At 41.5% G+C, this 18,580-nt stretch overlaps 1 protein-coding gene and 1 long non-coding RNA gene across 2 annotated transcripts; one reads left to right on the forward strand and one right to left on the reverse strand.

Moving 5' to 3' along the window:
• Positions 1-5,596: 5,596 nt before the first annotated feature.
• LOC146505849 (uncharacterized) lies at positions 5,597-16,234 on the forward strand. Its single transcript, XR_014877639.1, has 2 exons — positions 5,597-7,808; positions 13,324-16,234. It is a non-coding gene; the product is annotated as an uncharacterized LOC146505849 (long non-coding RNA).
• fgfbp3 (fibroblast growth factor binding protein 3) lies at positions 10,235-14,129 on the reverse strand. Its single transcript, XM_085183067.1, has 2 exons — positions 13,858-14,129; positions 10,235-11,594 (listed from the first exon to the last, which is right to left on the reverse strand). The coding sequence occupies exons 1-2, from the start codon at positions 14,127-14,129 to the stop codon at positions 11,153-11,155; spliced, it is 714 nt and encodes a 237-aa protein (XP_085039193.1). The 3' UTR covers positions 10,235-11,152.
• Positions 16,235-18,580: the final 2,346 nt, after the last annotated feature.

Genomic DNA, 18,580 nt, shown 5'->3' on the forward strand with positions numbered 1-18,580 from the left:
GTTTTACCCCAAATCTAACGGGACTCAAACCTTAACAAATTCAGTCCACAGAATATTTTGCCAGATGTTTCGGGAGTCATCCTGATGTTTCTTTCTTGTGAGATGGGCCTATGTGTTCTTCTTGGTCAGCACTGGTTTTCCCTTTGGGACTCTCCCAGGCTGCCGTCTTTGCCCAGACTCTTTCGTGTCGAATCATGCACTCAAGGGCGTAGATTTGGCATGGACGGAAGGGACGTGTCCCCACCAATATCCAGCGATTATTGAATTGTCCCCACCAATAATTTGATCTCAGAAAAACAAAACCGATAGAAATTAAAAAAAAAAAAAGCGATCTGTCAGCGTCTCATTCACCCAGCGGTGCAGAAAGAGTTAAATTACGTCCTCTACTGGAGTCCTACGTCATGTGACAAATATGGCCACTGTGATTGGCTGAGCCTTTCAGGGAGCTCTGTTTAGTTTTAGCAGCGGCAAATCTGCGCTGCGAGGACCTGCAAGGAGGAGGATGGCAGCAAAAAGAACCTGCATATAAGAAAGTATTTTTCAAAGAAACACGTAAGTGACTTAAAGTCAAGTTCACTCATAAAACCTGTCCATCATAATAACGTTACAGGCTATGCTAGGTAATACATGCCAACCCTCCTGTTTTTTCTCGGACAATCCCGAATTTCAGTGCCCCTCTTATTACTCTTTCTGGGTTGCAAAATAAACTTTTAACAAATTTTCAAGCGAGAATGTAGCTGTGCAAACTTCAAATATTTGAACCGGGGAGAACAGCAAACTCCCAGCACATCGTTTTAGGCTTTGGCCCACATCAGTATAAAATTGTATGTAACCATGAATAACGTGTTACCATGTCCACCAGCAGAGACTGGACAGTATAGATGTAAAACAAACATGCCAGCAGTTTATCTCAGTTAACGAGAGGAGCAGGCATGTGTTTGGCTGCTTCACATAGTGGACATTGAGTTGTTGTGTGGGGCATGTAGTCCATGTCTGTTGCTGTAACAGTAGTTCATGTTTAGAATAAAATATCCCAGCTCACTGAGTTGATCGGGGCAATAGTGCCTAAAATGTTGCATAATTTTGCTGAGAGATCTTTTACTTTGTGGTCATCTTAGATGGACATAAACCAGCAGGTCATTCAGTGTTCCCTTAGTGCCAAAGTATAACAGATGTTGGTGTACTATAACTGAAGTAATGTTGTTAAGTCCTTAAAGTCATATTCTTTTATTGTCATGACTGTATTTGAAGCTATTTTTATTTTTGTATGATACCTGATTTATATGGATTATGGCTGAAGTAAACTAAAGCCTAAAATACTTAGTCAGTCATTTGTTTAATAGTAATTTAACATTATATAATTCACATATAAAACTATGAATTGTGATTTTAAATGGTTTAAAAGCAGGTAGAATAGCATAAGTAGGCAAGTATGTTTCTCCTCTTTTTTTTATCAAGAAGCAAAGACAAAAAAGAAAAAAAGAAACAGGGCAGGGTTCGGTGGTTGAATCATCCGTCCCCACCAATGCCAAAACCAAATCTACGCCCTTGCATGAACTCTAACTTAGCTGAGACACATGTGGCCTGCAGTTCTTTTAATGTTGTTGTGGGTTCTTCTACAGCCTTGGAGTAGTTTTGTGAAGGTTCGCTGTTCCAGGTTTTGCCTATGTGTGGATAAAAGGTCTCACTGTGACTTAGAAAGGCTTTGTAAGCCTGACTTCAATTTGTTTCTTGGGACGATGTTTCTTTGGCCTCAGTGTGGCAGTGAAATTGATATCAGCTTTTCCAAAAACTGTGATTAATTGCAGGTAATTAATGGCGTAACAAAGGGAGCCAATTACTTTTACCATATAATCTTTTAGATTCAGATACTAAGGTTTGTATTTCTCTTTAACCTTTCACACAGGCCCTGTTGAACTATTTGAAGAAATGAGGTCAGTCCTGGCCCCACATACATGCACAAACATTATGCATTGTCCACTTATATGTAGCTCACTCTATGTTGGAAAATTTTCAAACACAAAAGTCTGTAGGACACACACCTACACACACACCTACACACTCTTGGATTTTGTCACCTCATGCTCAGGTGGTCCTGAAATAAACAGGCAGCTGTCCGAGGCCAGAGAGTAATCTGACTGATGTTTGACCAATGTTGCAGCTTGTGTAAATATCATGACAGCGGCGTGAGGGACTGACCGCACAGTAGCGGTCATTACAGGCCAACGCAGAAGGATAACACAAGGTCAACAAGTCTGTCTGCTCCATGTTGTTATAGCTAACTACAGCTAAAACACTTTAGCTAACCAAAATTAAATACAAACACACAGGAAGTGTTTTATCTTATTCTTTATCAAAACCAACGTAAGCATGCATTGGTTCGTATATTTAAAAGGTGAAGCCACTCTGAAAATTAGCTTAAGCTAAAACAGATCTAAAGATGTTAGCTGAAAACAAAGTTGCACTAATAATGACTTTGAGAGTGCTGTGAATAAAAACAGAGCATGTTTATTGTTAAGTCTGAGACATTTAGTCAGTTGAAGGTCCAAAGGTTTCTTCATTTGCCAAACTCAAACAATAAAAGCGTTATGAATGGTCCGTATTTCAACAAAATGATTAGCGTGGTTCCTCTTTTAGGTGCTGCAATAAAGTTAACGTCCATGCATCCATGAAGAAGAAGGTTTATGAGGTTTAGCAGCTAAAAAAAAAAGCACAAACAAAGAAAAACAAACAAAAAAAAATTAAATATCAGCGATGTTTGGAAGGTGGTAATGATGTGCTACCTGGTGGTGGCTTTAGAGCCACATTAGCCTGGTATAAACACATTAGCACAGATTTCATTACTTCCAAACAGCTTTATTTAAGCCCCGTTGGTGTGGTTGCAGAAATAGTTAGGACTCTTTCTAAAGGTGCACCTTGCTAGCTCACCCAGTCTCACGCCCCCTAGTGACCATTTGAAAGAATGCAGGCTTAAAGCACTTCCACTTCCATACGGTGTTTTAGGAAGTGGTCGAACATGAATTCACACTTTACAGCTGATCACACAAGACTGAAGTGTGTTTGTAAGCAGAGGAAAGATCTACGGCCCTTTCACGTGTCACTACGGGCACAAAATAGAAACGTATGCCTCCAGGGGGATAAATATCTTTCACTTTGGGGTATTGGTGTCACTCAGACATTATATAACTCTCCTGCTCACCGGCTGTTCAGTTTCAGGTTTGAGTGTTTTAAAGTAAATGAGTAGCCAGACTCGCTGGGCCCATTTGTCACAGTGAGAATGAGACCAAGTCCTCGATCATGTCTCAACCTTTGATGGAGAAAGAAGACTGATGCAAGAGCTCACAGATGTGTGAAACGCTCCACTTTTCACGCTGTTATCAGGAGAGCAGCCACAGTTAAACAGGACCGTCAGAAAGGGAATAAGGCAGGTGATGAAACTAGTGAATAATTAACCACACGCACTGTTGTAAGAGTGTATAAATGACTGCTATATATGCTGACATAAATGACTGCTATAAACCTGAATGTATAAAACTGAAGGAGCTGATCACCTTTTCTGTTCCTATATGTGTTTATATTTGACTCTTTACTAGTGTACCCCCCTCCCACCCCATGACAGCCCATCATGACCTCTTTGCAGTTAAAAAAATGGATGCATGGACAGACTAGGGGTTTTCTGTCTCTCCCTAAATCCCGAGAGTTTTTTTTGTGCCGTGATCTCACGGTGACCTCTGGTGGTGAAATTTGGCTTCATGCATTATCTGCTGCTCAGAATATTGTCTTCACATCATTTTTAACTTACCGTTTTCAGTAAGATTAAACAAAGTACACAGTAAATTACTTTGCATGTGTCAGTTTTAAAGTGGACATGAAACACTGCATATATCAAAGCATCAAAGGTTTAACGCTGCCTGTGAAGCTTTAAGGAAGAAGTGTTTTAGAACAGTTTTCATCATCGTGTGTCAGTAGAGAGCATCGCGTCACTGGGTTGGTCGTTAATTTAAGCCTCTGAGAAGCAACTAAGTTTATGTTAGTTAACTAGTGACAGAACCAATGACTCGGGGGAGAAGAAGGAAATTAAGTTTAGTCTAAACTGCTCGGATGTATTTGAAATTTAAAAAGAAAAACCTGTCCTATCCGATAAAATGGTGCTGATTGCACTTTGTGGACATCAGCTGATTCCACCTCTCAGTACACCTGACCAGTGGTCCCCAACCCCCGGGCCTCGGACCGGTACCGGTCCGTGAGTCGTTTGGTGCCGGGCCGCGAGAGTTGAGGCTCAGGTGTGAAATGTATAGTTTTCAGGGTTTTTATCGGTTTTCAGCGTTATTTTGTTATCGCTTTTATCGTTTACTCGGTTTTCCTGGGTCTTTTCACGTGTGTTATGAATAAATCTTCTTTTTTTCAGTACCGGTACTAGTTTTATTTTGTTGTATTTATCCGCGACACCTTAAAGGCCGGTCCATGAAAATATTGTCGGGCATAAACCGGTCCGTGGCGCAAAAAAGGTTGGAGACCGCTGCACCTGAGTGACTGAAGCATGAGACTAAAACAGGCTCTCCTCTATACTGTGTTTATTCAGGAAGTGCTCCACAAACCCTAATGTTACAGCTGACAGGTGGATTTTCCCATTTCAGTTTAGTTAGCCAACAGTGAAGAACCACTTACTGCTTAAGAGACAGAGAGTAAAGTGGACAGACAACCTTGGTTTTAATAGAAAACTCATTGTTGTAACCTGGAACGGTACAAACGAGAATTGATTTTTAGTTTTCCACTGGGTTCTGTTGCTAGTTAGTTAACATAAACTAATGTAGGGGGTCTGTCAGGGCATCCACACAGGCAATAATATAATAATAAATTTTATTTAAAAGCCCCTTTCAAGTCATCCAAGGACACTTAACAACAGAACAATGACAACGAAGAACAATGGAAAACAAAAAGCACAAGATAAAATAAACAATAAGTTCACAGTGAATATGCAGATTTGAACAGATGGGTTTTAAACTGGGGGAGAGAACCACTGCTTCTTATATCTGGGGGCCTCACTACCAGCTTTTAGCTCTGCTTCCCGTGGTGCTGAGGCGCAAAGAAGGCACAGAAAGCTGGATAGAAGAAGAAGATTGAAGTGTTTAAGAGATCAGGAAGGTAAAGTGGAGCGAGGCTATGAAGGGCATTGAAGGTGAGCAGAAGAAGTTTGGATATTATCCAGAATTTCACAGGGAACCCGTGAAGGTCCTGAAGAAGGGGGGAGGGGGTCTGGTAATAATGCAGGCAGCAGAGTTTTAAACAGTTGAAGCTTATGGAGGGATTTTTGGGGGAGACCATGAATTCAAACAGTCCGTGTGGAAGGTAACAAGACTGTGGACAAGAACGGACGCAGACGTGGTGACGTTATCTGCACAATATATAAAATATGCACAAGAACAACACTGCCAGTGTGTACTGTGTACATTAAAGGCAATATTATACAGACAAGACTGAGCAGTACTGTTCAAAAGCTGTGAATTATTCCTCATTTTCTGAAGCAACAGTCAGTCAGAGCTTCAGGTTTTCTGTTGTTTAGAACCTTATTGACAGTCCTATGAGTTCGTTTATTCAGAAAATGCACATTTTCCATCATCATTTGCAATGATAGCGAATTTCCTGGAGATGGCAGTAGAGTGATGGACAAACATGAGAGGCCACACTGATTTAAAAAAACAGCTAAAAACAAAAGTAATTTATCTTCTGCCCAGAAGATTCATGGACGTGCTTGGAAACGCTTCATTACTGAGTTGGTGATAAATGCAGGCATCGTTATGTGAGAGCAGACATGGAAGAAATCTGCTGGTGTGAAGAAAACAGTTATAGTTTCCTCCCACTGAAGGAGCTCATTTATTCTCTAATAAAACCCCAGAACAGTTTGAACCTGTGCATCAACTCTAAACACTGCCATCCACTCGCTGCTTCCAGGTAATGAAATCATGAGACAATGAAAAATGATTTCAGCTGTTTATCGGAGAGGTTACGTTGCATATCTTTACCATGTTTCCACCTGTTTTCTGTTTCACAGACAACCTTCTCTGCGTTTCAGCGCTGCTGAATGAAGTAACCCTGAAGTATCTGCAGCTCGGAGCTCTTTGAGTTCTCTGGATGCTGAGGAAAGGTGCTTCAGTGCTTCCTTGATTACCTCCTTCACCTGAGGATACACTGAAGTGTCCTTCATCAAAGTCATCAAAGTCATCTAAACTGTCCCACAAACCAACTCTACGCTGCTCAGATAAAATCTGATTCTTATGCAAGAATTCCTGAAAAATATATAAGATTACGAGCTTGTTTAGACTACTTCAGTCTGTTTTAGTTACGTCTCGTGCTTTACTGCAGCCTTTAGGACTCTGCATCATCCCTGCAACAGGAAATAGGTGTTTAGCTGATAAAGATTTCTTATCACTGGTTAAACTCCTGATGTAATTACACTTTTTTCCCGTTCATTCAGAGATAAAACAGCTTCTAACTGCTGAATTCCCCAGAAAAGGATTTACCAGATTTCTTGAAGGACAAAGGAGAAATCTGTTTCCCAGAACGTCTCTGTGACTTCATCTGCAGCTCACAGGAGTGTTGGATTTGTTTGGCAGTGTGCGTGGAGGTGTGTGCCCACAAAGGGAAGAGGAAAAATGAAGAGTGCAGAGACAAAGCTGAGGAAGAAAAGCAGAGCAGGGAGCTGCCAGACCCTCGCTGTGCCCGAGTCCTCGCAGGCAGGCCGCCAGCGTCCAACATGGGGGGTCTCAGCGTCCCGATCTATGGAGGATGTGACCCATGCTGCTCCCTCCTCTGTGTGTGTGTGTAGTTCAAGGACAATCAGGCCACTGTGGAGATGTGAAGTGGGAGAGGTGATTATGATGTGGAGCGAGACATGAAAAGGCTGCAATAACAGCCCATCAACCTGATTACTCTTTCCAGTCTGGCTTTTTATGACCTTTAGAGTTTCTCTGTTTAACTGTGTCTGCTTGAGACCTGGAGGAGGTCCGGCAGAAGACCTCGACTATGTGGAAGAAGGTTAGTGTGTCAAATATAAAGCAACTCCTGTGACTTGATTCAGTGCAACGCTTAAGTGAAGACACACACAGTGAATAAAACTTCCATTCAGTTTAGGTTCCAGACCAGCGTCACAGCTTTGATTTAATTTAATGCAATTTTATTTATACATCACAACAACAGTCGCCTAATGGTGCTTTATACTGTAAGCTAGACCCTACAATAATACATACAGAGAAAAACCCAACAATCATATGACCCCCTATGAGCAGCACTTTGGCGACAGTGGGAAGGAAAAACTCCCTTTTAACAGGAAGAAACCTCCAGCAGAAGCAGGCTCAGGGAGGGGCGGGGCCATCTGCTGTGATTGGTTGGGGTGAGAGAAGAGCTCCATATGCAACAAACTGTCTTGTGGTCAGGTCTCCATCACTGTTGTTTGCTACTTCCTGTTTCATTTTGCTAGTCTCTTGTATCATGTGTGTTGTGTTTAGTTTTGAGCTCCCTCGTTAGTTAGATTCTGTTCACCTGTGTCTTGTTTTGCCCAGCTGTGTCCTCTCTCCTAAATTACCTCATGTATGTATTTAAACGGTTTTCTGCAGTGGCTTTTTGTGTCATTGTATCGAGTGCAGGGGAACAGTCAGGCTAACTTGATGAACAAAAACTCACCTTTATTCAGTCAAAAGCAAAGCAGTAGAAACAGAAAATCCAGTGATCCAGGTGGAGAAGATAGACTGAGGCTGACAAGCAGGAAAAACTGTTTGATGCAGGGAAGCCAAGATAACTGAAACAAGGAAGTGAGTACACACAAAGTAAATAACTAGACCTAAAAATAGACCAAAGGACATAAACAAGAAACCAATCTGAGGTCCACTTTATCTTCACCTCCACTTAACAAACATGCATAGTTTAGATTGTGGAGGAAGCCAGCATTTCGTCTGTCACCTGCTCGCTTTGACCCATTTAGCTGAACCTCTTGAACTTTGTAGTTCATGTTTATTTAGTATTTTGAAAACAGTTCTGCTTTTTGCTAATTTTGCCTGCTTTGTCTGAAATGAGCTGAAAGTGACCTTTTTTTTTCTTATCGGTTAATAAGCAAGGCAAGGCAAGTTTATTTGTATAGCACAATTCAACAACAAGGTGATTCAAAGTGCTTTACAGAGACATTAGAAACAAAAACAAATAAAAAGCATGATTTAAAATTGATTAAAACAAGCAAACAAACTAACTAATTAACAAACAAACAAACAAACAAAACAGTATATAAAATCAAAACAGATAAAATCAAAACAGATAAAATCAGTAGTTAAAATGTAAGTTTTGAAATTTAAGCTTAAGTGCAGATTTGGTGCTTTATTCAAATGCAGCTGAGAACAGGTGAGTCTTCAACCTGGATTTAAATAAACTGAGTGTTTCAGCTGATCTGAGGCTTTCTGGGAGTTTGTTCCAGATATAAGGAGCATAAAAGCTGAATGCAGCTTCTCCGTGTCTGGTTCTGACTCTGGGAACTGATAAAAGACCGGATCCAGATGACCTTTCATCATGAAACCGAAAGAGTTTAAAAAGTTTCCCTTTGCTATTGGTCAGACAGGCTGGCCTAGTATTTCAGAAATTCTTGGATTTTCTCACACAAACATCTCTGGGGTTTACAAAGAAAACATCTGGTGGTGTGGGGGAAGATGCCTTGAGAAAGGTCAAACTGCTTCGACCTGAGAGAAAGGCAACAATAACTGGGCAGGCAGCAAACATCTCTGAATGCATTACGTGTTGAACCTTGAAGCACATGTGCTACAGTAGAAGAAGACCTCTCTGCCATTCAGGCTGCTGCTAGTGGTGTAATGGTGTGGATATATGTTTTTTTTAATTTCATTGTACTGGGACTGCACCACAGTCACTAGCAGAGATGGGCAGTAATCCGATTACTTTTTTCAAGTAATGAGTAAAGTAAGGGATTACTATCGCAAAAACGGTAATTAGATTACTGTTACTTTCCCGTAGGAACGCTGCGTTACTGCGTTACTAAAACCGTGAATTTTTTGCGAGAATGTCTCATGACAGTGACGTAAGCGAGTGCGACGTTCGTGACAACAGCTGTGTGCAGATCAACAATGGATCATATATCGAGTGCAGAGAGAGTATGAGCGTGCAGCGTTTAAAGCGTGGAAGTACTGACCTTACTTTGAGTTTGATTCCATAAAAAGTGACAAAAACATTAGTGTCCGTTGTGCGTGGGAAGAAAACTTCTTTTTACAGCGAAAAAACCCCTAAACTTCGAGCAAGCACCGAGTAGCTACGACGTAATGGGAAACTCACAGAGAAACTCGCGGATTCTTCCACTGACCGCGGCACACCTGCACCAGGGTAACCCTCCGCCTACCCCACTCCTGCTTTACAGGTGAAAATAGAGCAACAGGACCGCTAGTCTTTGACTTTATTTATTTTCTGCTGTGTTTTACTTGCATCTATTTGAAAGACTGAGTGTAAACACACAAAAATATTTTATTTTATTTGCTGGAATGTGCAGAAAATAGGTTTAAATGTTAAACTAATTTCTTCCAGTCAGAGAATGTTGCAGATAATTAACATTTTTGCTTGATGCATAAAGTTAAAAGATTTTTTCAAGTAACTTGACCAACACTGGTCACTAGATATCAGTCCAGTAGAGCACCGCTGGGATGTGGTGGAATGAGACAAATCCCAATGAATGTTTTCAGCACCTTGTTGAATCTGTGCCACAAAGAACTGAGGCAGTGTGCACCTAATAAAATTGCCAGTAAGTGTCTCTGGCGTCATTAACATCCATACTGCCCATAGCTAAAAGAATTCATGTCATTTGGCTCTGTGGAAGTCTCATCAGTATGCACTATATTCCATAACTAAATAAAATGTACACGAGAACATTGCAAATCAGAAATTTTCCATTAAATTCAGCCTGTCCATTAATTACATTGAGCATGGTTGGGTCAACAGAGCAGTGGAGAGCACTGATCTTCGCAAAGAACAAAGGCAGCACATTTATTTTTCTCCTGTGTCATGTTTGGCTCAAAAGTCCAGCTTTTTAAAATCTTGTAACCAAAATATTACACTGTGTGGTTTTTACTCATGTAAATACCACAAAGCTCCCAAACTGTTCTCCTTTAATGGCCAAGATGTCATCACAATATTATGATTATGTGTAAATATATGGGGTGAGTGCATGGACTACTGAATGTAAATCACATGATTAGAAAGGGAAATTTGAAGCACTTTATTGTCGAGTTCAAACATTGTTAACAGTCATTTAGAAAAAGTTACACAAAGTGTGTAAAAAAAAAAAAAAGTTTCACATCAAGAAAACAAGAAGTGCTAAAATACACGATTAAACCTAAGAGTCACTATTCTCACTGGTGCCCACAGAATTATTACATTTATTTATTATCAGAAAATTTGGACATAAAATAACTTTTCAGTTTCTTCTGAGTTCTAGAAAACACGTCTATGATGGCGAGACACAAAATCTAAACGTACTCAAACAAAAAGTGAAATCTAACACAAACTAATTGGTTTATTTTCTCCAATAAAGAAACTTGATGTGAGTTATGGGGTTTATACTGTTAGCCTCATGCTGATGAGAAGTTTTGTGTAAAGCCAACTGTAGCAGTGAGTCCTGCATTAATGAAACGTGAGCTGAACGGAAAACAAATATTAAAACACCTGGAAAGCCTGACACACAAAAAGTACCTTTACAGGTCGACTCTTTCCCATTTCAGATTAAATTAACAGCCTCTAATGTTTTTCTAATAAATTAATCATGTTCATTGAACATTAACACCTTTAATTTTAATGGTTTTGCATAATTTATATTACCTGGTAGTAATTATCTCTCCAATGTAGCATAAGGAGATGCCATGGGGCTGATTGGTTAGAGGAGAAAAGTCAGACTCTATAAAAAGCTGATGTTGTCAAAGTTTTTATGTCCAAATATAACATAATTTTCTTTTTTCTTTTTTTATTAAAGCAGCTCCATGTTGAACATGAAATTAAAGAATATATATTGTTATAAACGAGCTGCCTGATGCTTCCCATGAGACTAAGAACATGATTTCCAGTGTTGTTTTCAGATTGTGAATTCGCACCATCATAAATCCAAAATAATTTCTCATCAGCCTTCAAAGAACTTGACGAAGAAGGAGCAGACCGAGTGCCAGCCCTCGCTGCAGTAAGCCTGCACCGGCTCCATGTCACCCTGCATTCCCTCCTCATCCTCGGCCTCAGTCCTTTCCTCCCTCCTCTTCTTCTTCTCCTCTGCCTCCTCTTCCTTCTTCTTCCTTTTATCCATCCTTCCTCCTCCTACGCTCTTCCCAGCTGGTTTCTTCTTCCCTCCTTCCTTCCCTCCCTTCTTGTCGTCTTCCCCGTTGCGCTGAGCGAGCTTCATGTGGGCCTCTCCGGGCGCCTTCTTGCAGGTTTTGGCCTTCAGGACTTTTTCCCCTTCGCAGGCATTCTGCCTTTTCTTCAGCTTTCCCACCAGCTGCTTCCAGTACTGGCTGGACTTCACCCCATAGGCCTGGCAGAGGTCTGGTTTACCAGCGTAACGACACCAATATCTGCAGGAGGAGCACAAAGGCCAAGTCAAGAGAGCTCCACAAGCTTGGCATGGTTGGACACCATGTGCACAGACCGTTATACCCAGTGTGTCCGAATGGTTTGAATGGTATGATTCTTATAAAGCACTCGTCTTCTCTCTCCGAGCTCTTCAGTGGTTTAAATTAAATTTCTGTACTGCTTGAAGTCAGCATTATAAATAATATTTGAATGAATAATTCAAACATTATTCACTAAGATTGATGGCAGGCAGCATGCTTCAAACTGTGCCACATTATGATGGTGGTGTGTGCACATGACGAGGCTCAGCGTCTCGCAGAGGCTTTAATCTACAGGGTGGAGCATTTATATGGATACACAGTAACAACATGGGAATGGTTGGTGATATTAAACTCCTGTTTGTGGCACATTAGTATATGTGAGGGGGCAAACTCCTCAAGATGGGTGGTGACCATTGGGGCCATTTAGAAGTCGGCCATCTTGGATACAACTTTTGTTTTTTCAGTAGGAAGAGGGTCATGTGACACATCAAACTTATTGGTAATGTCACAAGAAAAACAATGGTGTGCTTGGTTTCAACGTAACTTTATTCTTTCATGAGTTATTTACAAGTTTCTGACCACTTATAAAATGTGTTAAATGTGCTGCCCGTTGTGTTGGGCAGCACATTAAACACATTAAACACATTTGTGTGGTCATTGTGTTGGGCAGCACATTGGGCATGTTATTACTATGTATATATATAAATGGCCCACCCTGTATATAACTGCACTTTTGGTATGTAATGCTGTTGTTTTTCTTTTTGCACTTCTGAATAGATCCTAATGGACTTTAATTGTCTTTGTAACTGTCAAGTTTTATCTAATCAAATGTATCATTAAAGCTGAAAAAAGAGGAGAAGAATCTGAGTACATAAAGAAATCTGCAGCAAGCACAAAAGCATCTGTCTTTTCTCAGCAGTGCGCACACAGCGAGCTCTGAAACATCAGAACTGGTTATGGAGTAGTGATGTTTCTTTACTGTGCATGTGGCTGTGTGTGAATTTGTATTCTGGGAGCTTTTGCCGTGTTGTAAATAGTTTGTTGATACTTTTTTTTACTCGGTAGCTGTAGGGGTGAGAAGCCATTTTTCTTTGGGAACCTTTTCTCCTGTTTTTGGTTAGGGAGGCAGGTAAGACACCTGTAATTTTCTTTTGGGGTTTTCGGTGAAGGTAAGCCAGCTGAGTTTTTGTTTGTTGTTTTGGCCATGCTCACCCTGACGCCTGCTACCTTTTGGGACTTAATAAACTGACTGGCTGTTGTGAGATCCGTGCTAGCTGTTTTTTGTTGGTTCGTCTTCCTTGAGAGCAGGGAGTGTGGGGGCATTTCTCCTTATTTTTATTTTCCTTATGTTGCACGCCGGTTTTCCCTGGGCTGGGGTGCAACAATACACTGGACTCAGGCAAACCTGGACTGTGTTACAATAATATCTGAATTTTACAACACAAGTTACTGACTGTAACTAAACCTGCAGCCTCACAAGCGAGCAAAAAGAGCACTGAGAATTTGCACATGTCAACTGATTTTTTTTAATGTAACCACATTTAAAAATAATGGTTGTGACTGAAGTTCTGTGTTAAAAGAATAAAACAACAATAAAATAAATATGAGTTCATCAATAACACTAACTTCCTTTAGTCGGGATCTGTTGGTAAAAATCATGTTTTGTGTTCTTCTTCATTCTACACATCAGGCAATATGGGACACTTCTTTGTAATAAGGCACCCTGAGCCTAATTCATACAGAGAACAACAGCCTCAGAGAGCGAACACGTCCCTGATTGTCAACACAACACATGTGAGTACATATTCGTCCTCGTTGATCTGATCTGTCCTGCTCTTTCAGAAACACACTCGTCTGTTCGTGCACTGCTCGCTGTGTCGGCTCATTTTTCACACTAATTTCCGCTGCTGTCAGCAGACTTTGTTGGTCATTACTGAAATTGTCTGCATTTTGGGATTTAAATTAACTGGAAGTTAGTGAATCACCTGCAGAGCTTTCTGCTCTGAGTGAGTGCAAAAACTTCTTTCCTTTTTCTACAGTCGTGTGTTCACATCTGTACTAAGCCTTACCAGATAAATAAGGTCTCACCTCATTTCCATAACGAAAGTGAAGCTTGAGAAATCAAGTCTATATCTATTAACATGAACTAACGAGGACTAAACACTGAGTCGTCTGAATCAAGAGCAAAGCACCAGTATGAATGTTTAGAGGATTTATGATTCACCTTTGCAGGTCTCCTTGTGCTTCAATGCTGCAGTTCACCAGCAGGCTCACCAGACCTTCACCCGACGTCTGCCAAACACAGCGATGCCCCTCCTTGGTGGTCAGCTCTCCGGAGCCTGGCACGGAGCGATTTCTGGGTCTCTTGGCCGGTTGAGGTGATGGAGGAGGCTGACGGGGTTTGTCGGGCTTCTCCTGCCCTGGTTGGCGTTTGGCTTCAGTGAGGATGGGGACGAATAGGAGGAGGACGAGGACATAACATGGCAGGGCACTCATTGTGGCTGTTCAGGGAAGGGAAGGAAGGTTATGAACGCTGTTAAGTATTTAGAAGCACTTTTAAGATGGAATTACATTCATGTTGGAGAAAATGGCAGAAATGGAAGCACCAGTTAATTTTAAGACAATCGAACTGAAGGTTACAGGAAAGAGATGATTACTGGACTTTGCCATCATGTCATTGCAGCTTTATGTAATATTCTTGAGTGTAAGCTATGTGCTAGGTGACATAATCACAACCCTTATCAGCCAACTGGAGGAGGAAGAGGAGCACAGCTGATGGCTGAAGTCACAGCACAGTCACAGTTTGTAAATGTTAGAACCTCCAGTGTTTCTGGACACAAACTTTACGTCCCTGAGCAGGAGTTTTCATCTGTCCAGTCTGACATTTACTCAGTCGTGTCCCCGTGAACATGAAATAAAAGTGTGTCCGTATTTAAAATGGGAAAGAAATTATATTTGGGGATTGGAGGGATGGCCGACCATGGGGCTGGTGGCATTCTTGCTAAACAATCCAGGTATTAAAAGCTTGTGAGTTGGACAGGAGAAAGATCAGGCTTTGGGCTGAAAGGCAACAGTTGCCACTTCTTTTAAAGCTCTGGTTTCTTGGTTCCACTGAGCTTCGTGTGTCCAAAACACCAAATAAAACTCCTGCTGCTATAACTTACTTAAAAAAATCTGTGCTGTTGTGAAAAAAAGTTTGTATCCTTTAAAACAAACAAATAGATTTCCTTCATTTTTTCCTGTGAGATGAGAACTGGTGTCATATGTTTAGACCTGAACAGGAAGTCGTTTGGTTTTCTTCATTTTTCATTGTTCAACATCATCAGGAGAGTCCACAGTGTGTTGGAGAATCGCCATGATGTACCTCGATGACACGGAGTCGAGTATTTTTCAGTGAAGCTGAAGTTAATTTTGCAAATACAGACGAGTGTTTGTCTGAATTTGTTTCCATTTGTCTGTGTAAAGACTTCACAATCTCTCTGACTGAAACTTTGTTTGATGTGTGCTGTGGATACGTCTCAGCACAGCTGTAATCTGTAATAGTGAGCAGCAATATTCTTCATATTTCATAACCGTGTGCACAAAGGACAAGATGTCTGTAGTCCGTCTATGGCCTGAATTTAACCTGTTACATTTAGGTAAATAGTGTGTTGGGTACCGGTATCCGGTGCCATGATGGTACCGGTTCTGACATAAACGGTAGTAACCAGACCAAAAAGCAGCGCACATTTTGGTGCTTTTTTTGGTGCTTCTTTTTCCTGAGCTGTGATACACTTTAGATTCTAGCCAATCATTTTACGTTTCCGAGGATAGTAGGCGGGTCCAGGTACGTACGTTCTTTTAGAGCAGAGCTACAGATTAAAAACGCCCAAGGCGAAGCGGTCAAAAGTCTGGCTGTACTTCACAGCAAAAGATGCAAACTCAGCAGCTGCAACAAGTGCTTTAAGCTGATACTGTGATACTGTCAAAGGAGGTAACACCTCAAATCTGATGAAACACCTGGCGACGCATAGCGTTTTTTTTAAAAGCTGAGAAATGCGCCGTATTTGATAGCTTGCTGCGAGACCTCACACCGAGCACATCTACTGCGGGTGTGGTGCCTGTTATCGACCCGGAGTTAGCAACATCCCCCAAAAACCCGAAGAGGAGAGTCCTGGCCCCTAGCCCTGCCAGTGTAGCAGAAATGATGAGGATGATGATGCAGCAGCAGCTGTTCTTCTCTGCGTGAGTAGCTTAATGTTGTTCGTGTGTAATTTACGTTGAGTAGGCTAACCACGTTATTACATTAATGCATGTAAGGTGAACTAGCAAACATCATCATAGCTACATGCGGCTGTCTTCTTGTTTGATGGCAGATACTCCCTTCACCCTGGACAAAAAGGCTAAAATGACCAAAGAAAAAGTGGAAAACAGTTAAACATGAGAGGTTTTTGGACAAAGTTTGTGTTTTTTCCATTGATTAAGCTGCTTCCAGCCAAGAGTGATACCATATATGCCCCATAGCTGCAGAAAAGGCTAACATTGTTATCTTTTTACAAAAAAACAGCTGAACATGAGAGGTTTTTGGACAAAGTTTGTGTTCTCCATTCTTTAAGCACCGGCACCGTTTCAAAAGTGCCGGTTTGGCACTGGTATCGGATAAAACCTAAACGATACCCATCCCTAGTGGAGAGTGTATTTGCCAGTATTTATGATCTGATGATAATTTAGCTTTTCGTAAAGTTTCACGCTAGCCTTTCCTTTAACTGTTAATCTTTGAAGTAAAGAAATCAAATTAAAACCAACAGTAAGTGATTTTATTTGCTGCTTTAAGCTTGTCTACATGTACAACACTGAATGAAACTCGGGGCTGTAAGCAGAGCCACTAAAGAAATAAAAGCTTCTTCTATCTTTACTTTCTGGTAACTTCTTGCATCGACCCATAAAATGTATCAAAGGACAAAAACAGATTTGTTTACAACTTTAAAAGGAATTTTTGAATAGAAAGCACAATAAAAGTTTAATGACTGGTGCAACAGAACTGGGTCAGTGCACACTTCATCATTACAGGAAGTTAGCATCGCAGCATATACAGAACTACGAGTGGCGGTTTCTACTCCAGAACATGTGAAACAGTTTAAGAGAGTTTCTCATCAGAACCCAAAGCAAGAAGTGCCAAAGAGCATCCGGACACATGAGTGTTAAGTGTTAACAAATGGACAATGGGCACTCAGCGGGGGGGTGAGTCTGTCGTTGGCTTATTGAAAATCAGCCAAGCGTCAGAAACACTCCACCGAGAGGAGTCCAGCCCGGACGTGGTGCTGTCAGCAAGCACTGGGGAGGCTTTCAGGACCCACCAGTACTTCCACATTTACTCATCCTCCAGAAAAAATCATTTATTCAACCTGAGTGGGCTGTTTGCTTTCTTTGACGCATCTTTTCTTGCATTTAATTGTGAAAATTAAGCTTCAAAGTTTTTAAATAGACTCTGTTTTCAGTTTAGCTGCTACAAGCTTGATGTTTATGTAAACACAATCTAGATTATTAGAGGAATTACTCGCGTACATCAGGTCAGTGCAATAAAACAGGCCGTAGCACTGTGTGGTAATGATGCTGTTATATGACCAGAATGAGAGCCATGAATAACGTTCATGTGTTGGAAATGGGAAATTAAATCAGCAGAGCATCAGGCTCCCGGGCCTCACGGCCGCTGTGATCTCCAGCGAGCCGATGCGTGAATTACAAGTGATATGTGTGAGCGTGCACTCTCACACATGCTCAGTCACATCGCTCGTCAGATACAGTCAAAACACAAAGGTCGCCGAATTCTACCAGCGAGGTACAAATTAGTGTGATTACTGACGTCGAGGTCCACGTACAAAAGATAACTCGAGAAACACGTCAAGAAAATCTGACGCAGAGCCCGATTTTACCAGATGGACAGTTTGACTCCGTTTCAGAGCACAAACAAATAAAATGAGTAAACACTGGGATCCTAACCCGTCTCCAGCTTCTACTTTCTGCTGTTTGGTTATTCAAAGAGAAGCTGCCGCCAAAAATCCTCCCTTAAAGCCTCAGAAGTAGAAAAACAATCATTCTTGATGATCCAAAATCCCACGTTCCTGTGGATCAACACCAAAGAGTTTCAGGATGCGCAGCATTAGAACGGAGCAACGATTGTATGGTATTTGGATTTGAAAAAGGAGGAAAATAATAAAAGCATTTCTTCATAATCGAGACTTTGTGACGGCTACACTTCATGCAGCTGTACGTTGACGTGACGCTCCCATATTCGTCTCCCTCACTTCCTTTTTTTAACATCTTCAGGAACAAAAATGACACCAAACATCTGTTGTCACAGTAAGCGTCACGTTTCTGGAGATGAAAACAAAGTAAAATAATCCCCCCCAACCACCCCTCCCCTCCCTTTGCACCCTCATCAATAAATCAAACAAAAAACAAAAAAAAGACCTTTCTTTGTTGCGTCTAATATTTTCTCAGACAGTTGGAGGAAGCAGTGGAGATGAAGAGAAGGTTAGCTGTTGATGAGCGGAGGCCCGGTGCTCTTACCATGTGACGCTCCTCGGCTCCGAGTCGCTCTGAGACTGAGGGGGCCACAAACACTCAGATAAAAGAGGGGAGAAGAGGAGGATAATGGAGGAGGGAGGGAGGGAGGTGGGGTGGTTTGGGGGGGGGGGGGGAGACTGCTATACCAAGAAGTCTAAAAAACAAGGACACCTCCCACATTCTCCCCCCCAAAATACATGTGTGAAAGCAGCACAATGGACACACTTGCCAAGGTCCCTCGCTCTGTGCCACGCTGACGACATTTTGAGGGTTTGGATGCATCGCTGTCATTCAGCTCGGGGAGAAAACGCCGCTTTGTTCCTAACTGGAGAGTTTTCTGTTGTAAGGTGCTTTACAAATGCATCCACTGCCAGTGTTGGGGAGTAACGGAATACATGTAC

The sequence above is a fragment of the Neolamprologus multifasciatus genome, chromosome 13 (assembly GCF_963576455.1).
Source record: "Neolamprologus multifasciatus chromosome 13, fNeoMul1.2, whole genome shotgun sequence".
NCBI lineage: Eukaryota > Metazoa > Chordata > Actinopteri > Cichliformes > Cichlidae > Neolamprologus > Neolamprologus multifasciatus.

Excerpts from the sequence above, each read along its gene's own strand:
- fgfbp3 (XM_085183067.1), bottom strand. The coding sequence starts at position 14,129 with ATGAGTGCCCTGCCATGTTATGTCCTCGTCCTCCTCCTATTCGTCCCC. Across the intron at positions 11,595-13,857 it reads GCACAAGGAGACCTGCAAAG|ATATTGGTGTCGTTACGCTG; the intron begins GTGAATCATAAA and ends CTCCTCCTGCAG.